General features: G+C 39.9%; 2 protein-coding genes across 4 annotated transcripts in view; both read left to right on the top strand.

Annotated features, from left to right (window-relative positions):
• The window catches only part of TBK1 (TANK binding kinase 1), a 30,735-nt gene extending 12,235 nt beyond the window's left edge, over positions 1 to 18,500 (top strand). For 2 of the 3 annotated variants that reach the window (XM_063323037.1, XM_063323038.1), the window contains exons 8-21: positions 1,644 to 1,823; positions 3,356 to 3,552; positions 4,823 to 4,881; positions 6,062 to 6,153; positions 6,722 to 6,823; positions 9,495 to 9,573; positions 10,439 to 10,560; positions 10,686 to 10,762; positions 11,119 to 11,158; positions 13,462 to 13,563; positions 13,658 to 13,754; positions 14,769 to 14,875; positions 15,219 to 15,290; positions 16,050 to 18,500. In XM_063323037.1, the coding sequence (XP_063179107.1) occupies positions 1,644 to 1,823; positions 3,356 to 3,552; positions 4,823 to 4,881; positions 6,062 to 6,153; positions 6,722 to 6,823; positions 9,495 to 9,573; positions 10,439 to 10,560; positions 10,686 to 10,762; positions 11,119 to 11,158; positions 13,462 to 13,563; positions 13,658 to 13,754; positions 14,769 to 14,875; positions 15,219 to 15,290; positions 16,050 to 16,101 (1,378 nt within the window). In that variant the 3' untranslated portion in view covers positions 16,102 to 18,500. Of the gene's footprint in view, positions 1 to 1,643; positions 1,824 to 3,355; positions 3,553 to 4,822; positions 4,882 to 6,061; positions 6,154 to 6,721; positions 6,824 to 9,494; positions 9,574 to 10,438; positions 10,561 to 10,685; positions 10,763 to 11,118; positions 11,159 to 13,461; positions 13,564 to 13,657; positions 13,755 to 14,768; positions 14,876 to 15,218; positions 15,291 to 16,049 lie in introns of those variants that run through there. The other variant, XR_010069504.1, reaches the window with a different exon arrangement.
• A 2,657-nt stretch (positions 18,501 to 21,157) lies between these two features.
• The window catches only part of LOC134510129 (ras association domain-containing protein 5-like), a 55,685-nt gene continuing 52,021 nt past the window's right edge, over positions 21,158 to 24,821 (top strand). The window contains exon 1 of the mRNA XM_063323035.1: positions 21,158 to 21,452. Coding sequence (XP_063179105.1) covers positions 21,188 to 21,452 — 265 coding nt within the window. The 5' untranslated portion in view covers positions 21,158 to 21,187. The remainder of the gene's footprint in view (positions 21,453 to 24,821) is intronic.

Here is a 24,821-nt window from a genome sequence, read left to right as displayed (position 1 = left end):
CTTTGAATTCTTCAATAGATCGGTACAGTCTACTGTTAGGTTATCGGGTGTTTTTTCTTCCTATCTGTCCAAATAGTTTTATGGCTACTAATTTACGAAAGAGTACCTGAGAATCAGAAGTGGTGTGAGTATAAGAAAGATTACTACTACGTTTTCTCCACCCTCAGGAAGGAGTATGAAGATTTAAGAATTAAACTTTGAATTGATGGCCCCTCTTTCTTGTAAGAATATGACTTCAGACATTACAACGATGAGGCAGTAGGAAGGATATGATGAAGAAAAGACAGTTCAGAGACTTGCGTTTTTGCTAGAAAACAATTCGCATCAGCACATTTAATGTATTCTCATGGTACTTTTTAGATTATTTTTTTTTTATCATCATATTTTTGCTTCATGTGTCATAATACTAAGTAGGAAGAGCCATGGCAAATCTAATCACAATATGATCCTAAAAACAACTCCCACTTACCTATTTATCTTCCTGAGACTTCTTCAGTATTTTAAAATTACTACTCTTGCGTGGTATAGTGAGAAAGAAATTGTTCTGTGACGCCAGAAACAAACTTTTCTGAAATATGTAGATCCATAAGAGCTGTAGAGTGAAAGTCTGGTTTATATCAATTCATTGGTTTATACTGTGCAGAACTTGCAATTCGTATATATTTTTTCATGATACTGCTCAGTTGCTTCCTCTGCTTATTCCATATAATTGAAGTGCTTTAAATAATAAGCAGATTTTTTCATTAAACATCTGTTTACAGTAATATTTTCAAGTAGTGTTTAAATAGTTATAAAGTTATAAGTTAGTTATAAGTTTAGTACTAAAGTGAGTTTGAGCACCGCATCACCTGACCTCTAATGCGCTTATAAGCAACTGGAACTTGCTTCAAAATGGTACCGGTTTTACCACTGGGTTCAGGTTTGACGTGTACATAATGTTAAAACTTTGAAGTTGTGTTTAATAACACAGGAGTAGGATCCATAAAGTTCCTTGCAATTCAGATTCTCAAAGTAGAAATGCAAGAAATTTAAGTTGGCCTTTCTCCTAGAATAGCAATGACTGTAAGGCAATAGTTGCACATTTTTCTTTGCAGCAATTGAGCTGCATATGTGGAGTACTTATTTAGCCCCATCTCAATCAGGATGAATTCTGTTAGTGTTGACAATTTAAATAATGAGCCTTTGCTGACCCAGCTGATTTTGATTGAAAGCAACACAGTGTGCTCGCACAAGCAGCTCAGTCAGCAAACCATAAATGGTAGCAGCTTCCTTCAAAGTGATAAACTGTGGTAAGTGTGTGGGGTGAGCTGGGTAAAAGGCTCAGCAGTGGTAGAAGGTGACCTTAATTCTACAATATAGACTCCTTAAATTGCATGCCATTTTTCCAATGCCCATGAAATTTGTCAAAAGCCAAGGAAAAAATAGTTGAGCCTACAACGGGAAGAGATAAAGTATGTGTATTAATGAAAAACAGTAAATATTACCATAAAACATTTTGTTGTTCAGTAGAGGAAAAAGAAAAAAAAAAAAAAGCTCTGGATATTCTTCAAGGAATAATAGATTTGCATTCATGAGAGAAATCCAATGAAGTATTGCAATTGGTTACAAGGTGAAAAGTCTTGTCTCTTCCTGGTGTCTTCTAGGGGTCTGCAGGTACTGCTCACGCCTGTCCTTGCAAATATTCTTGAAGCAGACCAGGAAAAATGCTGGGGATTTGACCAGTTCTTTGCAGAGACTAGTGACATACTGCACCGAATAATAATCCACATCTTTTCACTACAGCAGATGACCTTGCACAAAGTTTATATTCACAGCTATAATACGTAAGTGTGCTCTCTGTCTATTTTCATTTCTTTGCTCTTTATTCAGGGAAACATTACTGTCACCTGAGTTCACCAGTGTTACAAATTCAGTACCCTTTCCTTGGCAGTTTATCTGAGGAAGTGAAATTATAATTCTTCTGTGTATTCACAGCGCATAGAAGCATGTTGATCATCAAATATTTCTAATAAAAATAAAATCATTGAAGGTCAAATTAACTGATGCTAAAGTTGGTCTTAATCAGTGACAGAATGCAGACTTAATCCTTGATGTGTTACAATGTGTCTGTGCTCTTAATGATACAGAATCATTCCACATTTGTATATGTTTCTTATTTACAAAATAGTTTTCCAGAGACTGCGTTCAGCTGTTGCTTTTCTTATCTCGTCCTCAAAAATACAAAATGTGCATGTCATCTGTCTGACATAAAACTCTCACAGGGTTTCTGAAGTTGTAATTGGTACGATTTAGGATTCTGAGTTATATGGAGTTCACTTTATGGTCATCAAGTGCTGATGTTAAAAGCTGTAAAATCTGGTTTACAGTTTGATACAAAAATAAGTGCCTTTTCTCTGCCTTATTACAAATAATACAAAGCGTGCGTTATTCTCTAATATGAGAACAGATACAGTTTTCATCAAATATATAAATACAGTTCTGACCTCTTCCAATTTCTCTTTTTGTCATTTGTATTTTGAGAGAGCCCGAGCACTATTTTTTTGCAGAGAAATGTTGCTTGCAGCTCAAATTGCTATTTGTACTTTATTTTTTTAAATTTGTTTTATTTCATTTACCTTTATGATTATTTGAATACTAGCTGTAGTATTAAGAAGTGACAGTGTACTAGTGCTGCACGGGAGGCAAATTGGTCCTTCCTCTTAGTGCAGTTAAGGGGTTTTTTCTTTGTTAGAGTTTTTTTGTTTGTTGATTTGGTGTTTTGGTTTTTGGTTTTTTTTGTCAGGGAGGGAAAGTTTGTTATAAACTCTTATGCCTTATATCCATTGATTGCTGGAAATAAAATACAAAATTGTCTTTGGTTTTCCTTATCACTGCTGTTATAGGAGGTAATTGGGCTGTCAGTTAGCTTACAGGCTGAATTTAAGGTGTGTGCTTTCTGACGTGTAAAGCACAAGACTTTTCTCTTGGAGAGAGACATCCATCTCCTTTGAAGAAATGGGTATGCCTGAGAACACTAAAGTATGCTTCCTTCCTCTCATCTGGTGTTGCCTGTTTTTTACTGACCTTCAGACTTCGGGCCAAAGCAAGTTTGTTTACAGAGACATGCTTTGGTGGAAAATCAGAGGTAGAAAGGGAAGTTTGATATTTTGCAGGAAATAGCATTTATTTTTATAACAGAGCAACCTGAAGTCTTCAGCAGTGTGCTGCTTTTTGTTCTGCTTATAAGTCAAATGCTTTATGTAGAAAACTGGTTCTTAATTAATCAGAAGTAAAAGGAATTTTTATTTAAGTAGTACAAAATCTGAATTGTTGAACTGTTGTACTGAGTCTACTACTGAACGTATTTGTATTATAGAGCTGCTATATTTCATGAGTTGGTCTACAAACAGACAAAAATACCATCTCAGAATCAAGAACTACTATATGAAGGTCGGCGTTTAATACTAGAGCCTGGCAGATTGGCACAGCACTTCCCCAGAACAACTGAGGAGAATCCTATCTTTGTAGTAAGCAGGGAGGCTGTGAACATTGTCGGATTAATCTATGAAGAAGGTACATGAAAGTAATTTCCCCTTTCTTATAGCTATCCTTTGTAAATAGTTTGGATTATTTAATTATTGTTTTGTGTCTGTTATGTCTTAGAAATAATGTTTGAAAATTCTCTCTGTTGATGCCTGAAGTTTTAAGTGTGAAGTCCAATTTTTTTCACAAGTGCTGAGTATCCAGCATATTTTTACAGACCAGCAGCTGCTTGTAATGTTCCTAGTGCTCTGAGCCTGAGCATTTATGTGTTAAGGTGTAGTGGGGCATACAGAGTTCTGAAATTTTTTGAAGTATGACACTTTTATCAAATAGAAAGGAACATTATAGAATGTAATTCAAAGCTTGTTCTTTTGTTCCATTACTCACTAAGTGGAAATTCGAGTTTTGCCCCCTTTTTTTTTTTTTTTTTTTATTTGCCATGAACATGGTTAGCCTTTTGGTTAACAGAGGAAGTTTTAACAACTTAGATTTGCTTAGAAGATAAGGTAATGCCAAAACAGAAAGAAAGGAATTAAGTTTTTGCATTTCCATTTATCACTGAGAGGCTTATAGAGGGCCCTTTGCCAGAGCCTTTTTTTATAAAGGTGTGCTGGAGGGCACACCTGCAGTTGAGAGATCAGTGTTTCTTTTGTCCGTATGTCCTACATACTGACTGCTGGGGCCAGCTGGCACTCACACAGAGGTGCCAAAGAATCTGAGTAGGTGAGCTGTTTGTTTAAGGATCAACAGGGCCTTTATATTGTGTCAGAGCTTTCCAAGGAGTCAATGAATGTGAGAACAAAGGAGGTTCAGCTGATAGAGGCTACCCTAGCTTTTAAAAAGCTACGTGGTGAAGTCCTGCACTTAAGAGTCTCAATGAAATAAAGCAGCCATGAGATAAGAGCGAATGGTCTCCCATGCAGGCAAACACAGGGCTGAAGAACAGAAAGAAATGGTTGGCTTTCTCAATGGAGAGACACCACTAGTGGACACCTGCATGAAATCTGTGCTGTGCAGCATGTTCAAAAGTGAGTCTGAAAAAGGAAGTGAAGGACAGTTTGCTGAAGATACCAAGTTATTTAAAACATTTAAGACACAGGCTGGTTTTGAAGGCGTGCATGAGAACCACACAACATTAAAAGGCTTGGCAGTAACAGATGAAACAGAACAGATTAGGTGAAAATCCATGTAGATAGACATAAAAACAGCATACAGGGTAGGGAGGGGAGGGGAAACAGTCTGAACTTTTGAAGTCTCTGATAGAAAATAAGAAAATACAGGTGTTTGTTTTATGTTTCAGTTTTACTTCCTAAAGTACATCAACGTTATGATTTGGATGGGGATGCCAGTATGGCTAAAGTGAGTATTTATGATTTTAATCTATATACCTGTCTCAGATAATGATACTGAAATGAAAGCTACTTGATTTTCAGATGAATAATGTTAATGAAACTATTTTTAATATGCTAGTGAGAATTCTGATTGATAGAAATGTGTTTGTTAACAAGGGCTCCAAAAGTATATTAAAGCCATAATTTGTATACAAAATATGTTTGTATATTTTTTTTAAAAAAAGAACAAACCCAAAAAACAGCCTTCTAAAGTCCAAGTGCGTTGTTACTGCATAATTCACTGATGGGGGGAAAAAAGGAGTCTGCCACTTTGGAGTCCTGAAGTTAGCTAGAAGATTCGTAACATCCCCTGTGATAGTGCAAAACTTAATGTAAGGAAAGTAACTTCCATCTTTCTCTCAATAGAGAAGAGTCTCTAGGACTCTGCAGGAGAGTGGAATTTTTTTTGCCTCTCTTGCAAGTTTTCAGAATCTGTGGGAGACAAGTAGAAGTTTCACTTCTTTGGTCATTTTGCTAAAACTACTGAACGTATGCATTGCCATGCTTTGACTGTGTGACCACCATTTACACTATGCCTATGAAGTACTGGCTGCTGAGGAGCCTTGTATTCAAGCACAGTAGTCCTGAAAGCTTACGTCTCTCTGAATACTAGAAGTCTTTAGAATTAATAAACAGAAAGTCATCCGTTAATAGTAATTATTTAAAATATTGTAAATTATCATTTCCGAAACTGTTCGCAATTCTAAATAATGGAGCAAACTTGTTAGTGGAGTTAGGCAAATGAAGAGAGTCCCTAGCCTTAGAATATAATAACGTGTAATTTTTTACAAGTTTCTTTTAATGTATGTGTTTAATTCCTAAACTACTGAAGAAATGTACTTGTGACTTTCCAGAAATTAAACTAAATCCTGAGAGTAAGTGGTGTTATTTTTGTTTATAAGAGACTTATTTTCATCCCTAACAGATATTTCAGCATAACTGGAAAAACTCACTCGCTGTGTTTATCTCTGCCTCCATAATGAGTTATCTCCCAACTAAAGTTTAGGCAAAGTTATGTGTTTTAAACCACCATCTTCATGTTGCTCTTTCTTTCATTAATCTGTGTTGCTTTGTTGTGATTAATTGACTCGAAACAGTTATTAAGAGAATGACAGATTAGTACTAATGTTGTTTGGTTTTTCCACCAGGCAGTAACAGGTATCGTATGTTATGCCTGTAGAGTTGCCAGTTCTTTGCTACTTTACCAGGAGCTGATGCGAAAAGGAATACGATGGCTAATGTAAGCAATTGATTGAATTTCATTGTGCATTTGTTGGGTTTTTTTATTGAGATATGCCTTGATTATCAATACATAATTCTGTGATCTCCCAGCATCTTGGGAGATTTTCTTTACTTCTTGACTATGGTTTCTGAATTTTTTCCTTCTTTCTGTCCTTAAGGAAACAAAACTATTTTTTTTTGACAATAAGGTTTAGGTATTTGCAATTTCACTTTCTTCTGTGGATAATTTCAGTCTAACCTCTCGTAACATGCAGGTACAATTGAGCAGCTTGCACAAGATAGTTTTATAGAGGATTATGTTAATGCATCTCTAGTGGCACAGATTGTAGGTTGTTTGTGGGTTTTTTGTTTTTGTTTGATTGTTTGGGGTTTTTTTGGTGTGTGTATGGTTGGACTCGATGATCTCGAAGGTCCTTTCCAGCCATGAAGATTCTATGATTCTATGATCTCTAACTGAAAGTAATTCTTAGTAGCAGTTTTTGCTGTAGGTATAGTATTGTATTACCGATTGCTGGTAAGATGGCAGTTGAATACTTTTGTTATAGACTAATGCTTCACTTTTTTAGTGAAATCATCAAGGATGATTACAATGAAATGGTTCATAAAAAGGCAGAGGTTGTCATCAGGCTGGATTTCTGCAGCAGAAACATTGAGAAAGCTGAGAAAATGTGAGTAGAAGCACTACACTGAATGCATTGATTTTTCATTATCAACTTTAATGACAGAAGTATTTTAAGTTATGTTTATTTACAGGGGTTTTGCATATAAAAGTTGAATTTGAATCAGCATGGATTTGCTGATGGCAGTGACTTAAGCAGATTCAGTAAATACAATTTACTCAAATTAGAGAGTTAATTTTGCTGCTTAACCTAGTGGGAACAAGTAATTACTATTGAGTAGTAACTGTATGTGTTCTTTTACTCCTTTCTTCTCTGACTTCCCTCATTTGCTGTTGTTGACTTTAGAAGCTATAGGAAAGCCTGGACAAAGAATCAAATAGCTTTCCTTTCATTAGTGACTTAGTGCTTTTGTCACTGAGTTTGCTTGTGTGCATTTACAAAGGATGACTTTAAATACTGCCCCTTTCACAGCTTTAAGACCATAGCATTTTCTGCATGGAAGGAATTTTAATGTTGAAATATAACATAGAGCAGCTGAAAAACAAAACAAAACAAAAAAACCCCACAAACCCAAACCAACCAAAACCCAAAGCTGCATTAGGGCATCACTGCATCACAGTGCATGCGCATAGAGGTGCCAAAAGTTAAACTGCACAGGAAATTCTACTTCTGTCATTTTTTTCAAGTGCATGACTGTTATGTTGATTTTGTCTATTTTGGTTAATTTAAATAGCAGTGGTCTGTGTCACAGAATTTCACTGTTGCCCATATAGACCCATTTAGATCTATATAGTAGTAAGTTTTTTAGAGTGCTTTCTTCAAAACTGACAAAATTTATTATAAGCAGCAGCTAAAGAATTGTGATCTTTTAGCATAGGAGTCTTCCAGGTTTCAAAGACCGCAGAAGACACTTATTTCTCTTGTCTTCCGTTCCAAGTAAGCAAACGTTTTCCAGCAAATGTCAGGCTCTTCTGCCCTACCTCTTTCAGTCAAGTGCTGTCTGTAGGAGATGAGATTGCACCATTGAATTCTCCTTCCAAGTTTCATTTTTTCTCTCTCACAGTCTTTGTTTCATCTCCAAGTCCCAGGCAATGTCCAATTCTCATTCACATTCCTTTCCACTTTTAAAGTGTTCTTTGCAGTGTTTTGTTCAGTCTTTCCACAAACTAACATTAGCTCCATCTTTAAGGTGTGTTATCCTTAACGCAGACTGATACAAACTTTAAACCCTGGCTCTTTTCTACTCAATTCAGCCTACTGCCAGTCTCCCCCAAATGCTGTCTTGGTCATAGGATTCGCTAAACTTGCTTCCAGGCTGCTCTGAAAATAGAGATGCCCACAGGACGATTAATGCATGCATGTAAAGCCATTGATTTGCAGAGTAGACTTAAGAATAGACTTAAACCATGTTGGAGCTGCTATGCTGCATGTACAAATTGAACAGCTTGTGTGTAGTAATTACGGATACCCAAGGATTTTTCAGACTTGCTGTGTGCGTGCCAAACTTGTACAGACTGATGCATCTGGGCTTTAAGGTACTTGCTTTAAAAAAACCCAACACAACAGTGAAACTAGCAACGTTGATAACTAACAAGATAACAGTATACCTGTGTAGCCTAGTTACAGATCATCAGGGCTGTAATCCAAATTTTCCTTCAAGCCAGTTTACACTAGTTGACAGGACTGGTTCTTGTTCACTCTGTATTTGATTCACATAGCTTCTTCCTGCATTCTGCCAGGTCCCTACAGAAGGAAGCTACTTAGCTCAGAAGAAACCGCTGTAGGTTCTGATTTGTGACTAGTGCATTCAGCAGTGTTTCAGAGCAGCAATTTGAATAAAAATTATGTCCACTTCCGAACTGGAGTAGTTCTCATGTGAACAGACATTTGCTGCGTGTTTGCACATGGTCTTTCGGCCTCTTACGAAAGGGCAGTATTTTCAGTTTATTTGCCTTCAGAAGGCGTTTATGGAGTTAGCAAAGGACACGTCCTCTTGTTTGTCTTCCCTTTTCAAGGCTGGGCTTCAAAGCATGACAATGCAAAGCTTTTATTTGAAAAGGTAAACAAAATATTGAACTTGAGCAAAGTATGTATTTTTGAAAGCAGCTGGGCTGGTTTTGATGGTGTTTTGAAAAATAAAGTGTGCCTGGGACTCAACAGGAAGAATATTGTCCTGAATGATTTATTTGGCACTTCAGCTATGGTCATATGGAAAGTGTCGTTATGAATTGATGGTGGTACTAATCCAGCCTCTAAGGTTTTGGTAACCCAAGATTTTGGTAGCTCAGCCTTTTTTTTTTTTCACAGAAGAGCATTTTGGTGCACTGGAGTACTAGTTTGTTGTGTGTCATTGACTACTTCAAGTAACTTTCATTTGGTAACTTTTTAAAAATTATTTATTGAGAGAAAATGTTTTTTCACTGCCTGTTGAGTACAAATAATAAGGTTAGAATAAAGAAGTCAGGAATGGAAGTTTCAAACTTCTCCTTAACACTTCAAATAGTTCATAACTAAAACGTTTCCGTTATTAATGGCCACTTGAGGTTGTCAGTGTTTCATGGTTGCTGCTTGACAGATACTGTATCTCATATAAAAGAAAGATAATTATTGTTAATCTCTAGATTCAAGGAATATTTTGAGTGTATCCACTGCTGTTTATTTTCTTTTCTAACTGTGCTTTTTTATTTTCTTTTCCAACTCTCCTTTTTTTTGTGGTCAGATATGAGAATTTGATGCAGATCAACTTGGAAGCATCAGAAGTGGATGAAATTTCAGAGATACACACAAAACTGTTGCGGGTAAGTATCTTACAAAGCCTGTGTCATTCTCAAAATGGCGTTTCTAAAGAAAGAGCCAAACACACGATAACACAGGTTTTTCTGTGAACGACAGCTCTGAATTTTCAAAGTCAATTCTAGACTGCCAAGGACTGTTCAAATGCCCATACTGAGATGTGGATATCTTACTGAAAACAGAGTAATTCTTTTTATTAGCTCAGAGTAGTGAAAATAATAAGAAGTTCCTGAAAATACAGTCTCATTTTCAAACATAGGTGAGTAAAAAATTGTAACCATGAAGTATATTTTACTTTGATGGGTTTTTTCCCCACTTCCTTAAAGAATTTTAAACTACTTCGTTGGCTTTCTAAAATGATAAATACACAAACACACTTCAGAGTGATCTGTTTTGAAATTCGTGTAATGTTTCCAGACAAGTAAGGAAAAATTGAAAATAACTTTACATGCTGGTGTCCTAAAATTCTCCATTCTAAAAGCAAAAGGTGGTTAGTTTTTGTTTTGAAGGTTGTATGAACCAGTAGAGAAATAAAGGTATGAATTATGTAGATAGTCATTACATGAATTCTTAACAAACTAAAAGAACAAGCGTGGAAATAAATAGGGAATATATGAAAGGTAGGAACTTATCATTGAAAGAAAATAAATATTAACTAACATAAATGCCAGCGTCAAAGATGATTTTCTTTAATAATACCATGTTTTATCCGCTTTTAGCAAAGCATAGGCAGATAATTGGGCATATTTCTTTAATGAAGGTCAGCAAAACAAATGGGTCTATAGAATTAACGTGCTTAGTCTGTTTTCAGCCTCAAGTAATTTTTTACTTTACCCAGTGGTAAGATTGAACTTTCTTGCTGTTATGTAGCTCTCCAGCTCTCAGGGCACAATAGAAACTAGTCTTCAAGATATCAAAAACAAACTTTCTCCTGGTGGTTTACTGGCTGACACCTGGGCAAATCAGGAAGGCATGCATCCAAAAGACAGAAAGTGAGTAACTGTATTAATTGTTTTAGTATTATTGAGTTCTACATTGAGTTGTAGTTATAAAACTCATTAATAGGTTCTTAAGTTTATATATAAATGTCTCATTTTTTTTCCTTTTGTCACTCTAGTCCAGAAAGGCTGCAGGCACTGCTATGTTCCATCACAGATATTTATTATCAGTTCAAAAAAGACAAAGCAGAACGAAGTAAGTAACTTACTTGATTCACTTTTAACATAAACTGTAATGGAAAGGACACGTCAGTCCTTGTTCCGCTAGGATATTTGTGTTAGGAATGAGGACTCGGCAACAGTGAATATGTCTGTAGGTCTTCCTTAGTGAGGTACCATCTTAAAGCCCGTATGAATGAAATGCCACTATTAATCTTATAAATTTGAATTGCAAGACTGAAGACGAGAAAAAAAAGAAATAAATGACCACTTTTACCAATCAGGGTAGGAGAAGGAAACCATAAAGGAAATGGGTAAATTTTTAGTGGAGTTTTACATAAGTACAACTAACAGAATTAAACTGGTAATGTCTGTCATCTGCTCTGATCCTAGGGCTTCCTTATAATGAAGAACAAATTCACAAGTTTGACAAGTAAGTTTTGAAGTTACCTTTGGGAAATACTACATTTGCTTTCAGGTCCTTCAGCTGCTCTTGCCAATAACCTCTTTTGTTGATTTTTATTTTAAATTATAACCTGTTTAGGATTGCATTTAAAAAAAATTCCTTTAAGTATCTTAAATACATAGGAGTGTCAGCATATAATAATGAGGTGCTTTCTGGCAGTGGAGTTCCTTCACTTGATAGACCTTCTAAATGTAGATGTGAAATACCTGTTTGTTATCTGGGCATAACTGTCCTACAAGAGGTACATTTTTTTCCGGGTTTTTTGTGGTTTTTTTTAAGGGAGGAAGAAGCCCTCAGGAAGAGTAAAACGACTTTGTAACTAGGGTGGAGATAATTTTCTACAGATGAATAAAATATGGGCTAGCTGAATGAAATTCTGGAATGATTTAGTATTCCAGGAAATACAGCACACAAAATAAATTTCAATGTAGTTCTCCATACATGTTTAAAATTGTCAGTTATGAGAGGTGGCCACAATAAGTGTCTGCATGTAACCTGGGTGTCTAGACTGCCATTGGGCTCCACTGACTCTACTGACTAACTCTTGAGCAGCTGTAAACAGCTGCTGTGCTCATGCTGCTGGACCTGTCTCAGGATTGATTTCAGTTCCTCGTACACAGATGCCTAATACTATTTAAGCAGGGTATTTGAGACATGCTTTGAGATTGGGAGGTAGGACACAAGACAAATGGGAAACCTACACCTTTCTGAACAAACAGTTGGAAGCAGGGCATCCTTGTGCATCTCAAGTGACGCTAGATGCTTATGTTTAAGTAATAAAGTTATTCCCCTAGTGGCTGGTTAGTTGATTGGTTCCCTAGACTTTGCTGAGTGCAATGTGAATTTACACCCTGCCTCTGTAGTTTTCTCAAAATTCATGCTGTTGCTACCACTAGTGTGACAATTCACTGATAATTACAGATAGAAAGCTAACGTGCAGAAGGCACTGGTATTCTCACAACTCTTCCACTTGATTTTCCTATAGCGAGAGTTAAATGGAATAACTGCCAAGTGGAGGGAAGGTTGCGTCAAGATAAAGCACAGCAGGGGCAGGAAATATGTAAGACAGATCTTGATATACAAAAAAGATGTGGACACATCATTGTCCTGCAACAGCAAAGGGCTGAATTTAATGTAAGAGATAATGTAAGCAATAATCTCCAGTCATGTGTTCATAAGGATATGGTTGGAAAACTGGCAAACATTGGAACACAATCCGTAGCTCATTTTAAAATTGCACTCCCTCAGGCAGATTAAAGAAATTTTAGGGCTTTTTCTACTACTCAAACTGCGTCCTTGCATTAATATATGAATAACTTTAAATAAATAGGCTTCATTTTCATGGTTTTGAATGCTAATGTATCTTCTACAACAAGTGTCTCCTTGGGATTGTTCTGGTATCTTTGAGATCCTAACTACATCTTATTTTCTATGACTCATGCCAGAGAAAATGGCAGTGGTTTTTGTTAAGAACTGCGTGCCATTAGCAACAGAGGCTGGCCTTTGCAACATTTACCACTAGATAGACAAGGAAGCAGCACGCAATTCAGATTTTCTTCTGGTCGAATGATGCCTGATGACAATCCAACTACACTCCAGCCAGAATTTGATTAACCAATAGCTGTCATGCAAGACTTAATGGAATACCAGAAGCAGGTGTTACATGTAGTGTCCCAGTATTTTGTCCCTTAATTTTCCTTACTGGTGCATGGTAAGGCTATTACACTGGGATTGCTGTCTGCAACACTAACCAGAATTGGGTTTTGTTTTGCTTTCCTGTCCTTATTTGCTTGCTTTTTTCTCCTGTCATAAGTTTAGGCTGACACAAAAATCCTGGGTTTTTTTCTTGCATGTATATTACTCAGCACAAAGGATTATTCATATATGCTGGAAGTTCCAAGTATCTGCTGAAGGCAAATAAGAAATAATAAGGATTTCTGTCATTTCCATTTAGAATTCCTTTTCCATAAATATACCTGCTTGGATAAATACTGACTTGGAGAAGATATTTGACCATTTGTTCATATACAAATAATTGCAACTAAATGCTTCAAATAATTATTTTTTTTCTCCCTGCTAGGGAATATTTTTGAAACACAAACTGTCAGTTCGTGCGGTGTGTTGAGTTCTTGTACATTACAACAGCATGAAGAAAGGCGGCTAAAGGGATTTTAAGTCTATATAGCTCTTCTCCAAGTTTCATAAAGTAAGTTAGAGGAACGGGGTTTTGAAAGCAGTGTAACACTGTTCCGGTTGTTTCTGTGTTGCAGGCAGAAGCTGTATTTGCATGCTACAAAAGCCATAGCTCTATTCAAAGATGAATGTGTCAGCAAATATGATGCATTTTTGGACAAGGCTGAGGACTGGACAAGGCAAGCTATTGATTTTTTTTTTTTAATATTTGGTAATGTTCACTGCACCACTTTTATAAAGGAAGCTCTTAAAAGCAAACTTTTTTTCTTTTAGGAAAATGCTTCACACAAGGAAGCAGTTACTGGCTCTCACCAACCAGTGTTTTGATATTGAAGAAGAGGTATCCAAATACCAGGATTATATAAATGAGGTAGAATGCTTCAAAACTATGTAAAGTCTTTGCATAGATAAAAGACTACTCCCCATGGTTTAATGTCAATGGTGTTGTTTACAGTGGGTCTTACATTAATGCAGTCATATTAAAATATAGGCCTGCGTGGTTGCAGTGTTTGGTCTATAGTGGCTTCATCGCAGGTCTCAAAGTGGCATAAAGAGTGGCATAATTTTTTTGAATTCTGACTTGATTTTGGAGTTTGGGGGGGATTTTTAGATTTTGATTTTTTGGTGGGGTTCAGTTTTTGAGGGTTTTTTTTTTTTGTGGTAGTGTTAGCATTCCCCCCAAAAAATGTGTGCAGATGGATGTGGGTTCACTGAAAAGTGTTCTGTGTAACTGTTATCATAAGGGTATCTGAGCATCTAGAGAATTATTTTAATACTCTTATGAAGCATAAAAACACTACTCCCGTGTTCAAGATTAGGGGATACGTGCTAAATTAAGGCTGCTGGGGACATGGAAAAAAATGTTTTGTTAAATTTGGATGGTGGGTCTGTGGGATGCAAGCTTATCAGAATTACATCAAAATCAAGAGAATGAGAGCATTTTCATGCAGTAAAATTATTATTTTCTCTACAGAAAATATAAATTAAAGAAGAGCACGCGAGAGGTCAAAAGCAATTGAAGAATGGTGGAGAGCAGCATTTTACTTGTTATTTCTTTGGATTTTAGTAGCACTACCAAAGTCAGTTATTGAGTAGGATCCTGTTGCCTTAGGATATCTACAAACATAACAAATAGTTCTTCCTGTTGAGAGTTTTTTATGAATGTATAAGACAGTTAAGAAGATGGAACAAATCAGGGAACTATAGGTCGTGTCAATACAAAACTTGCCATGATGATCTCAACTTGGGGAATATCAGCCACCTTAATACTGGATTTTAGGAGGCATCATAGCAGTGGAGAATGTAAAGAAGGATTGCGAGGTGGACATAAAGATACATATGACAACTTACATTGTAACTTACATTTCCTTTTCATCTATTGCAGTTACAAGATGCTCTGCCACAGAAAATGTTTGCAGCTTCCAGTGGGGTGAAACATACAATGAATACAGTCTATCCAAGCTCAAACACATTAGTTGAAATGACTCTTGGGTGAGAATTCCTTAATTGGATTGATGTAATATTCTATAGCTGTTATAGAGGCAAATTGAAAAAGAAAATAATTATAGTGGACTTAGTGATTGCTGTATTAAAATCAAGAATTTTATATTGCAGGAAAAACTTCATATTGCTAAAGTGGTGGTACAGATTTGGGAGTGAGCAGGGGACAACACCAATATATCGTCAGTCACTTTTAGTAAATAACCAACCTGTTATCTGTCCCTGATTTTGTATGTAACGACAAGTTGCTGAAAGCTGTCTGGTGGTGAGTGATCATAGCAGATAACTGTCTCTATAAAAATTGTTACCTTTCTTTCACTTCTTGTTACTACAGTATGAAGAAACTAAAGGAGGAAATGGAAGGGGTTGTTAAAGAGCTGGCTGAGAACAATCACATTTTGGAAAGGCAAGCAATTGTTTTCCCTTTTTGGGCTGATACTGGGAACGGGCTTAATTTGGTACATTTTGTAGATCCAGAACTTAAACTAAGGGATGATTCTGTAATCTCTTTAATTGTAAATATATTTTGAACTGTTAATCTGAGGTGTAACCAAAAAAAAGGTATTCAAAACCTTGAAACATTACTCTAAAATTATTCTGATACAGCAATCGTGGCGGTTTAGTTCCATGTTACTTGTGTTTAGCTAATACAAATACCTGTTGCACAGACAGAATAATTCTGAAATTAAACACAATACTGTTGCACCAATCCAGTGGTGCTCCTCACTTTTAGACGTAATTTTTAACAGCTGTGGAATTACGCCAATCTGAATGAATGATTTCGTGGTTTTCGGATTGCCTAAGTAAAGTGAAGAGAAAGAGGCCAACATAGTTCTCACAATCCTGATTATCACATACAAACTGACTGTCATTTTTTCCAATTATGTTGATGATAAAATATATAAAAATAATGATCTTCTGAAAGCTTCAGGGTAAATTGCTGGTGCAGCTGAGCTTAGCTTCAAGCTGAATTGGTTTGGTTTGGTTTTGTTCTCCACTCCCAGTCCTTTCTTCTATCTTCTTTTCACATAGAAAAGTTAGATACAAACACGTGTGTTGGCATGTGGCAAGGGAAAGGAAAAACCCTTAAATAAATTATAATGAATTAAGGATTGATTCTATAATCTGGCCAATCACCTAAGAATACACTGTTTTTTCATTTTAGATTTGGTGCTTTGACTGCAGATGGTGGCCTGCGGAACGTGGACTGTATCTAGCTTTCAAAGGACCTGAAGAGGACTTGTAAATTTTTTCAGAGGGGAAAAAAATACTGTTGGGACATTTAAAGGCAGATAATAAATCTGTATCCAGAGGTTTTTTTCCCCTCTACAACTGTAGTATTAAAAAATGTAAATATGTATAATATGTAAATATGAAAGAAATATATATCTTTTTTTGGTCCATGTTAGGATAGAATTACTCCTGGCAGGGAATTTAGCTCCTTGGGGGATCTCTGACAAAGTCCTAAAGGCAAGTGTGTTGTTAATGAAATTGGCATTTTTTTGCTTTGAATATTGCCCTTTTTGTCAGAATGCGATTTAGTCTTTATTGCAAGAGGACTTCCAGAACTCTGAACATTATGAATAGCCTTTAAAGGGTGTTCTGAGTTTCCTTTAAGCACCACTGTTATTGCGGAGTCCAGCTGAATGACTGTGATCATCACAGAACATGTTTTAAATGACATCTTTTGAAATAAGTGTGAACAGGGACTGAAAGCACAGATAGGACTGAGTGGAAATGCATTTGTCTGTCTTTCACAACCAAACTGTTAGTTCACTTCTTACTTGAGAAAACAAATTCACAAAATTTTGTGAAGTTCCTCTCCATATGTGGTGCTCTGTTGTCTGTAATCATTTGACTGCTCTGTATATAGAAGTTTTGCACTCCGGGTTGTCAGACTGAATAGAAAACCTCCTTTTTTAAAGTAGAGCATTTTCAGAATTTCCCTGAAATCTTGTTGCTCACCGCAAAAGAAGCGGGTTCTTGAAATAGCTTTTTGAGAATCCTGTTTGCAGGCATAACTTTTTAAAAAGGTTAAAAATCCATATTAGGAGAATTTGCAGGCAATTAGTAGACTAGGTAGCATCATGCCTCACTAGTAATTGAATATTGGAAAACTAAGTTACTGGTGTAGTAGTACTGAAAGTACTACTCTCAGTACTACATGATTAGGTTGCAGAGAAGCAGAATGAAACAGTCTGCTCCAAAACACCTAAGAGAGGAGAAAGAGAAGAGGAAAACAAACAAAGAAAAACTCAGAAAACATCCCTTACTTTGTTTGGATACTACAGGTGTCCTTGGTTGTTTCAGCCGAAGAGCATGCAAATATTGCAGGACTCATTCTTTCCTTGCGGAAACCTGGACGTGGATGTCCAGTGGTGTCCAATAGCACTTCTAATTGCTATATTACATCTGTAAGAAGAGCTGCACCAACTACATATAGAATTTTCCATAATTAATGGTGAAACATTTAGGTGTAAACTAAACAGCGGTAATCTGTGATAGCACCTGATAGTTTTGTGATGCTTATTCCCTGCTTACATGTTGAGGTCAGAATACAAAACATTTCCATTGCATTTTTTTTTAGTATTTGAATAGAAACTTATGAAATTTATAATTGATTCTTTCATTGTTAAAAGAGGAGGAAATTCACTGCCTTGATGTCTGAGACCTGCTTTCCAGTGTCTTGGTGAGAATCAAAGATTAAAAGGGAATTCAGATGTTTTTACACCCACATGAGCAGCAGGCTTTGTCCCCAGAAAAAATCTAGCTATGCAAAAGGAGTGCAACAGTTTGCTACGTGTTTTTCTCCTGATTAGCCGTGGCATTCTCAACTGTTTGTTTTAAAATACTGGAATCATGTCTAACTGGAGTGTTTAAATGCCTGCTTGTACACTTGTTCATTCATGTCCACAGTCTCACTGAGTGTCAGTGAAACACATGCATTAAGTGTTACAAGAATTGATTGGGCTTTTGAACTGTGCAAAAATTACATTTTTTTCCCAATATTATGTCTGTAACACTTTGTTAATTTTGCAAGAAATGAAGTGTTAGCTGAAGTACATAACTGTCGACTTCTTTATACTGAAGCAGTCTGAAAAACAAAGTTAATTGCAGTAACAATATAGTCTGTATATTGAAGTACGTGTGGCATTCTTTTACATGATTGAAAATGTTATATTTTATGTTCATTTTAAACATTGCTGGTTTTAGTGTTGCTAAATACATCAGTAATCTTAATCTTGTTAAAATTTCTTTTTCTAAAGCAATTTTAACTCAGCAGTAGCTAAGGAACTTGAAGTAATCAGTTCATAATTTACTGATTACGTTCTTATGAAGCAAATATATTTTTCACGCCAAAGCATAGTGTATAATACCATGAATTTTTTGCTCAAACTAAGTGTCCTGATACTCTCAGTCATGCTACTGATTTGCCAAAAGAAGTAATAGAAAGTAATATATGGTTCTTCCTCCTCAAGCTGGTTTACTGGTTTTGGGGGGTTTAGCTTAGTATATTAATTATCTGTTACTTGAACAAACCTGTTTTCATATGAACTGTGAAAATGCATGAGTGAATGACTTAATGACATAAATACATCATCAGCCACTTACTGTACAGTGTGTGCTTGCTTCTGTCTCTTTCCATAATTTCACTTCTCTTCATTTCAGTATTATCGTATAATTTTTATTCCCCCATAAGTATGATACGAAGCCTTGAAATCTGATGTAGCGAATTGCAGCGTGGTTTGCATTAGCCAGCTCTCCAGAAAGAGTGTCCGTACAGCGGAATCACTAGCACGGGCTGTATGGTAGAGCCACTAATCCTTTTTATTTATTTGTTAACCACTGCTGATACCTGCTCTCATCTAAATTAGTTCTCTGTAATGGTGGCAAAATTCCTAGTCCCTTCTCAGTGTGAAACAGTCCACTGGTGGAGCTCAGTCAGTGCTAATTTAGTTAATTACTGTAGAAGTGGTAATCATAGAATAATTTTGGATACAGTATTATGACAAGGATTTAAAAGGCTGAATGGAAAAAGTTACTTTGGTGTGGTTTTGGTTTTTTTAAAGCTCAAAGCCTAAAAGAGGGGAGATGTGGAATAAACTGCAGTCACATAAACTTTTTGGGGTAAAATTAAACACGGAACTATTACTGAGTACTTGCAGAGCCTGCTGTTCCTGTGAAACCCCTTCCAGGGAAGGCACCGCAGTTGGTGTGGCTGCCACGTGTCGTTACCTAAACTGGGGATGACTTCTAGCTGGGGACCTGGGAAATCAATGGGATGGATGCTCTGTGCAGAGGAAAGCTCAGTTTACCCATGACCAGCCCGACGACGAGTGCTTTTAAACTGGCTTGGCCATAAAAGTTGATACTGGCCACATGAAGATAAGTTAGGGGAGAAAAAAAATAATGGCCAGGGTCTGGAAAACTCACCTGAGAGGGACTGGGGAAAAATGGGAGCTGGCTGGCTGAAAGAAGATTGGAAGAAGGGGGACCAAAAGTCTTCAGTCATCTAAAGGCTGTTCCGGAAGATCAGTGTTCACCACCATGTCTGTGATGACAGGATTAGAGGTTACGAATATAAATATTAGTTCAAGAAACAAAAAAATCCAGACTACAAGTTTGGAAAAATCCTTCTCATTGTAAAGAGAGTCAAGTGCTGGAACAGATTGTTCTGGGAATTGGGCAATACTGATGACAGAGGGGTTTTAGGAACTGGTTATCTCTTTGGAGCTCTTGTGCTGATTCTGCCACTGGCAGAATTTTAATTTTCTGTGCTCTACACAGCTTTTTTTTTTTTTTTTTTTTGTTATTTGTTCCATTGATCACAAAAAAATCCAGTAAGGGTAGTGTGCCTTGGGGGAATTTGCTATATTGACACTGGTACCAGCCTGGCCAGCAGTGGTTGTGCTTGTAGATGTCCACTTGGCCATCTTCTGGAGAACTTTGCTTCCTATTGATGGAGACTGACGGCAACAGGTACAGCTGCTGGTGTGCTACGCACAAGGGCACGGGCATACTGCAGTTGTTCAAGGTTCTGTTCTGCTGAAAACCTGCACAAGCGTTGAAGTCTGTGACTACCGGGGCTTCCACAGCCTTCAGAAGTTGATGAAGCGCATCACCGGCTCCTGCCAGCTCCCCGGGTGACAGTGAGAGAGTTGCTTCAGCATCCGGAGTACGTGTGGATACATTAGAGGTTCGTTAGCGATTGTGGAGCTGGTTGCGAGCAAGCGAATCCGGCTGTACAGCCCTGCGCCGTGCTGGGGAGAACAAAGTGGGGCACTTCCAGCTTGGCAGGCGCGTTTGCGAACTCATGGTGAGCGCAGATGACGCCAGCACCATCGTGCTGCTGCTCCTGTGGTGACGGCCAGCTTCAGATTTAAGAGGACAGGAGCAGGTGAAAAGACGTAACTTTTTCTCCCCCCCATTTTCATTCCTTGGAACCTTCTGTGTGAATGTGCAGGTGAATTGTTCATAAATCCTGTTTCTCCACATCTTAAAAATGCCTTAATGCCTACATCCCACTTTATACCACTTAAACTCCGTGCAAGGCTGCAGTAAACCAGCCGGTGTTTCTAACGCCTGGGAGACGCGACAGTTCCACGTACCAGTAAGTCCTCTGCAGGTTTGACAGATCCGGGCTTTACCTCACTGACGGTGCTGTCGCTTTGCCCCCAGCTCGTTACAAAAAGGGACGCGGGGCTCGGGGGAGCGACCGGCGGGGCCGGGGCCCGCCTCTGCCCCCGGGGGCGGCGGCGCTCACAGTTCCCGCTGCCGCGGAAGGCGGCGTCTCCCTCAAACGCTTCCCTGGAAACTTCAGCTTGGGAAACAAAAGCAAAAAACCAAACCAAAGCCGCCACAAAGCAGTGTATTATCGGGTCTTAATTGTTTTATCTGCGGTAGTAAAACGTACCTCCGGGAAACGCTTCGCATCTTCTGTTTGTAACGCGCGTTATCAGTGAGCGCCTCGAAAACGGCAGGGAAAAGCGCTCCTTTGCATCCCGGCGGGAGCGGGGCCGGCACACCGGGAGCCTTCCAGGGCCGCCGCCCGCGGCTCTCCCTCCGTTGCGCCGTGAGAGGGAGCGGGAGGCGGCGGCGCTGAGCCCAGCCCAGCCCAGCCCCGCCGGGCGCCGGCCGCCAGATCGGGGGAGGACGCGGCGCCGGTGCGGTGCTGTGCGGCCCCCCCCGTCCCCCCCGCCGCCGCCTCCCGCTCCCTCATGTGCGGGAGGCGTCCACCGCCGCCCGCCGCGGCCGCTCGGCGGGGAGAGGCGGGCGGGCAGCGGCCGCCGCACGGCTCTCCGCATGGCGGCGGCCCCGGGCGACGGCGGGGAGAAGGCGCCGCGGGGCCGGGCGGCGCCGCGGCCGATGTTCCCGCAGCCGGTCGCTCCCGCCGGCATCCCGGGCCCCGCGTACGGCGCCGGACGCCGCCGCCCGCGGCCCCGCCACGTCCGAACCATCTTCCAGGCGGCGGCGGAGCCCCCGCACCGCTTCGGTCCGGCGGCGGCGGCGGGAACGTGGTGCGACCTCTGCTGCCGCTTCGTCCTGTCGCAGGGCCTGCGCTGCGCCGGTGAGCGAGCCCGCGTTTCCCAAAACTGAGGGTTACGCGGCTTTGGGAGGGGTTGGGGCGGGGGGGGCTCGGTCCGGTGTCTCCCGCTGGAAGCGTGTTCCTCGCCCGGCCCCGACGGGAGCCTGGGCTTCCCCACACGAAGCCTCGGGGCGTGAGGGATGATGGCTCTTCGTGCTGGATGGCTGGCGTGGGGTGATAGCATGGCGTGGGGTGACAGCATAGCCTGGGTCCAGTGTGATCCAGGTCAAAGCACCACATGTCCACCCAACGGGAAGGGGATGCGTAGTATTATACCTGTATTTCACTCTGAGGGTGGTGAGGCAGTGGAACAGGTTGCCCAGAGGAGCTGTGGATGCCCCATCCCTGGAGGTGTTCAAGGCCAGGCTGGATGGGGCTTTGAGCAGCCTAGTCTAGTGGGAGGTGTCCCTGCCCATGGCAGGGGGGTTGGAACTAGGTGATCTTTAAGGTCCCTCCCAACCCAAACCATTCTGTGATTCTGTGATTACAGGGGTGTGTGGGTAGTGCCGCTCCAAAGTGTCCTTGTGGCTTCCCACCCCTGGCAAAAACCCTTCAGTCTTCTCCCCTGCCCGGTCCTTCATGTGGGAGGAGGCAGCTGCATCTTGGAGTATTGCATGTCCCAGGTACACACCACCTACATGTCCTTTCACTCCCTGGGCTCTGATTCGTAGTAGCCAAAGGTGGGTTTACCCTGAGTAGAAAACAACTTCTGTGCTTTTCAGCCCTTTGATTACCTCTGGTGTACTCTAAAATGTAGTAATTTCCTTCACCTGTTACCTCCCATTCTTTACGGTAGGAGAACATATATAATCTAGTGCTGGTGAAGAGTCCCCATTTGCTGTTCCTCGCTTTGAAAACCATTTGGCCACATCGTTGGTTTCGTGGTGACCCCGGGGGCAGTTCCAGCATGGAACCCCACGGGCGTTCTCACCACCCTGGATGTTCCTCACCCGCTGCTGCCATCCCGCTGCGCTTTTTAGGACAATCTGGTGCTATCCCTAGTGGAGTGACATGTTGAGGTGTGTGGTTTGCTTTTGATTTACGTCACTGAGCCTTTGTTTAACAGGTGATATTTGAAACCCAAGGTGGGACAGAAAGGTCAGTCTTTTCCTATCGTTTTGTTCTGGCTTAGGGAGATGTAATAACCTCATACTGTTCTCTGCTGAGATATAAAATTTCTGTTAACTCTTACAGTTACACTCGCTTTCAGTAGCTCTATTTTTACAGTTGCTGTTGGAATGGAAAGACTTTGGCTGTGAAAATAAAGTATTTTTTATTTATCATTTAAGCTAGTGCACTATTTGTTCTGACAGGATGTATAGTGCACTGATGTGAAAATAGGCCTTAAAAATCATATTTTTTTCTTTTATGATGAAATGCTCTGTGGCAAGAACTTCAAGTGTCATGTTGGATTATATATCTTCCAGCAACGTTTTCTCAGAACGATTACAGCTTACAACGTTTTTCCTTCTCCCCCTTCATGAGCTCCATTTTTATGAGGCATCCTACTTCAAGCTGCTCCCTTAAATTGCTGTTTAAGTAGCAGAGGAAGCATTCAACATTTATGACTTAGCGTGAATATAATATTTAAAAGCTGTAAAGTGGTATGGAGATGAAAGGCTACAATAGCAGAAGCGCGGAAGAACCTCTGTCCTTTCCCGGTTGGCAGGCACACCGGCGAGCGAGGCGGAGGAACGGATCTGGCTGAAAAATTGAAAAGCAGTGGCCGTGTCAGGACAGCTCGGCGGCGTGGAGGGACGCGTGGCTGCCTGCCCTCCTGGCTCAGAGCTGCTAAACCCGCTCTGTGGCCAGGCGTCAGTCTGCACCCTTAGTCACGGGCTCTTCTGTGAGTAAGGAAATAGAGAAAGATGTCCCCCGCTGCGGAAAGCCGTCAGGCACGGCTGTGCTCAACCTCTACAGCGTGTCGAAACCGCCCTTGAAAGCTGCAACAGATACATCCAGCACTGCAGCTGGGTTTGCGGCCACTGTGGTAGCCTCTGTAAAGATGCCACCATCTCCTTTGGGTGTCCCTTGTGAAGCAGAGACTACAACTGAGGTGAAAGTTACGAGTACCTTTCGAAGATTTGAATGTGCCTGGCAAGGTGTGGCAGTGCCGAAAGGCTCCCGGGTAACTCCGTGTTTTCCAAAGGCCTACCACGAGTGGTAGGGACTAACACTTTATGTCATCTAAAAAGCAACACGCAACGGCATCTTCCAGATGGTCCACTGCCGATAGAGGCAGCCACGTACTAAATCATCATGATTCTGAGTCACAAAGACATAGATATTATATTTATTTAAATTACCCTGTTTGATCATCGGCAGTTCTCACGAGATCGTTGCCCTCAGACAAGGTCAGAGTCAGAGGTGCCGAATTTGGTGATAACAATTAAAAGGCATGAGAAATTCCCTCTGGGATAGGGAAGTAGTCAAAAGGCACATCAAAAGGGCAATTTTAAATTCTTTAGGTGCAGACTTTTTTCTGTCTGAGAGGAAAGATGTGTGACGCCTTTGTGGGAGTGGGGCTTTCCTTTGGGTGTCTCTGTCCTGCCTTCCCCACAGGGACGGGGAAGATGCCCCAGCTGAGCTTTGGTGGAGGCTGGACTTTTCTTTCCTCATTTCGTAGGGCAGCTTTGGTCATCTTTGGGTTTTTGTACCCTCCTTAGCACACATCGTGAAGTGAGGTGGCATCACTGGAGTGAATCATGAACTACCGAGAAAAGGTCTTCCTGCCTTTTGTGAGATTTTTGTTTGTAATTCACAAAGTTTGTTTTCAGGCTTCTGCTAAAGAAATGAAAAAATGCTTCCATATAACTCGGGGGAGAAAGGTCAGAATGGAAGAAAAAAAAAAGAGTTCAAGGAGACGAATGATCATCTGTTTCAATGCAGCGCACAAGGTGTACATTATTCAAGCAGCTTATTTCTTGGGAAAAAAATAAGGCAGTGCTGATATTTCTGGACCTCAGCCCAGGAAGAAAGCCAAGTGTAATGAAATACCTCTGAAAAAGATGCTTTGTAGTATCTGAGCTCTTGCTGTTGTTTTGGATTCCTTTTCAAGAGAGACTTAATTGGTTTAGCAGTCCAGACTTGCTCTGCCATTCACCTTTTCACCTCTGTTATTTGGGGTAAAAACCTGGCGATACTGTGCAGATGCAGAATGCCGGTGCCCGGCCTGGCTTCTCTGCACAAAGTCCTTCGAAACAGAAGCAGTCGGGATTATTCCAATTTATAGCAGTAAAATGATTCACATTGGGTTTTCTTTTCTAGCATTCCATTTTTCTTTCAGTAGGAGAGTGCTCTGGGGTGATGATTATCACTTTCTTATTGATGACTTCGTGGTGTGAAGCATTA

The sequence above is a fragment of the Chroicocephalus ridibundus genome, chromosome 1, assembly GCF_963924245.1.
Source record: "Chroicocephalus ridibundus chromosome 1, bChrRid1.1, whole genome shotgun sequence".
Taxonomy (NCBI): domain Eukaryota; kingdom Metazoa; phylum Chordata; class Aves; order Charadriiformes; family Laridae; genus Chroicocephalus; species Chroicocephalus ridibundus.
The sequence above is the reverse complement of the archived record's forward strand: the minus strand, read 5'-3'. Positions and strand labels throughout refer to the sequence as shown.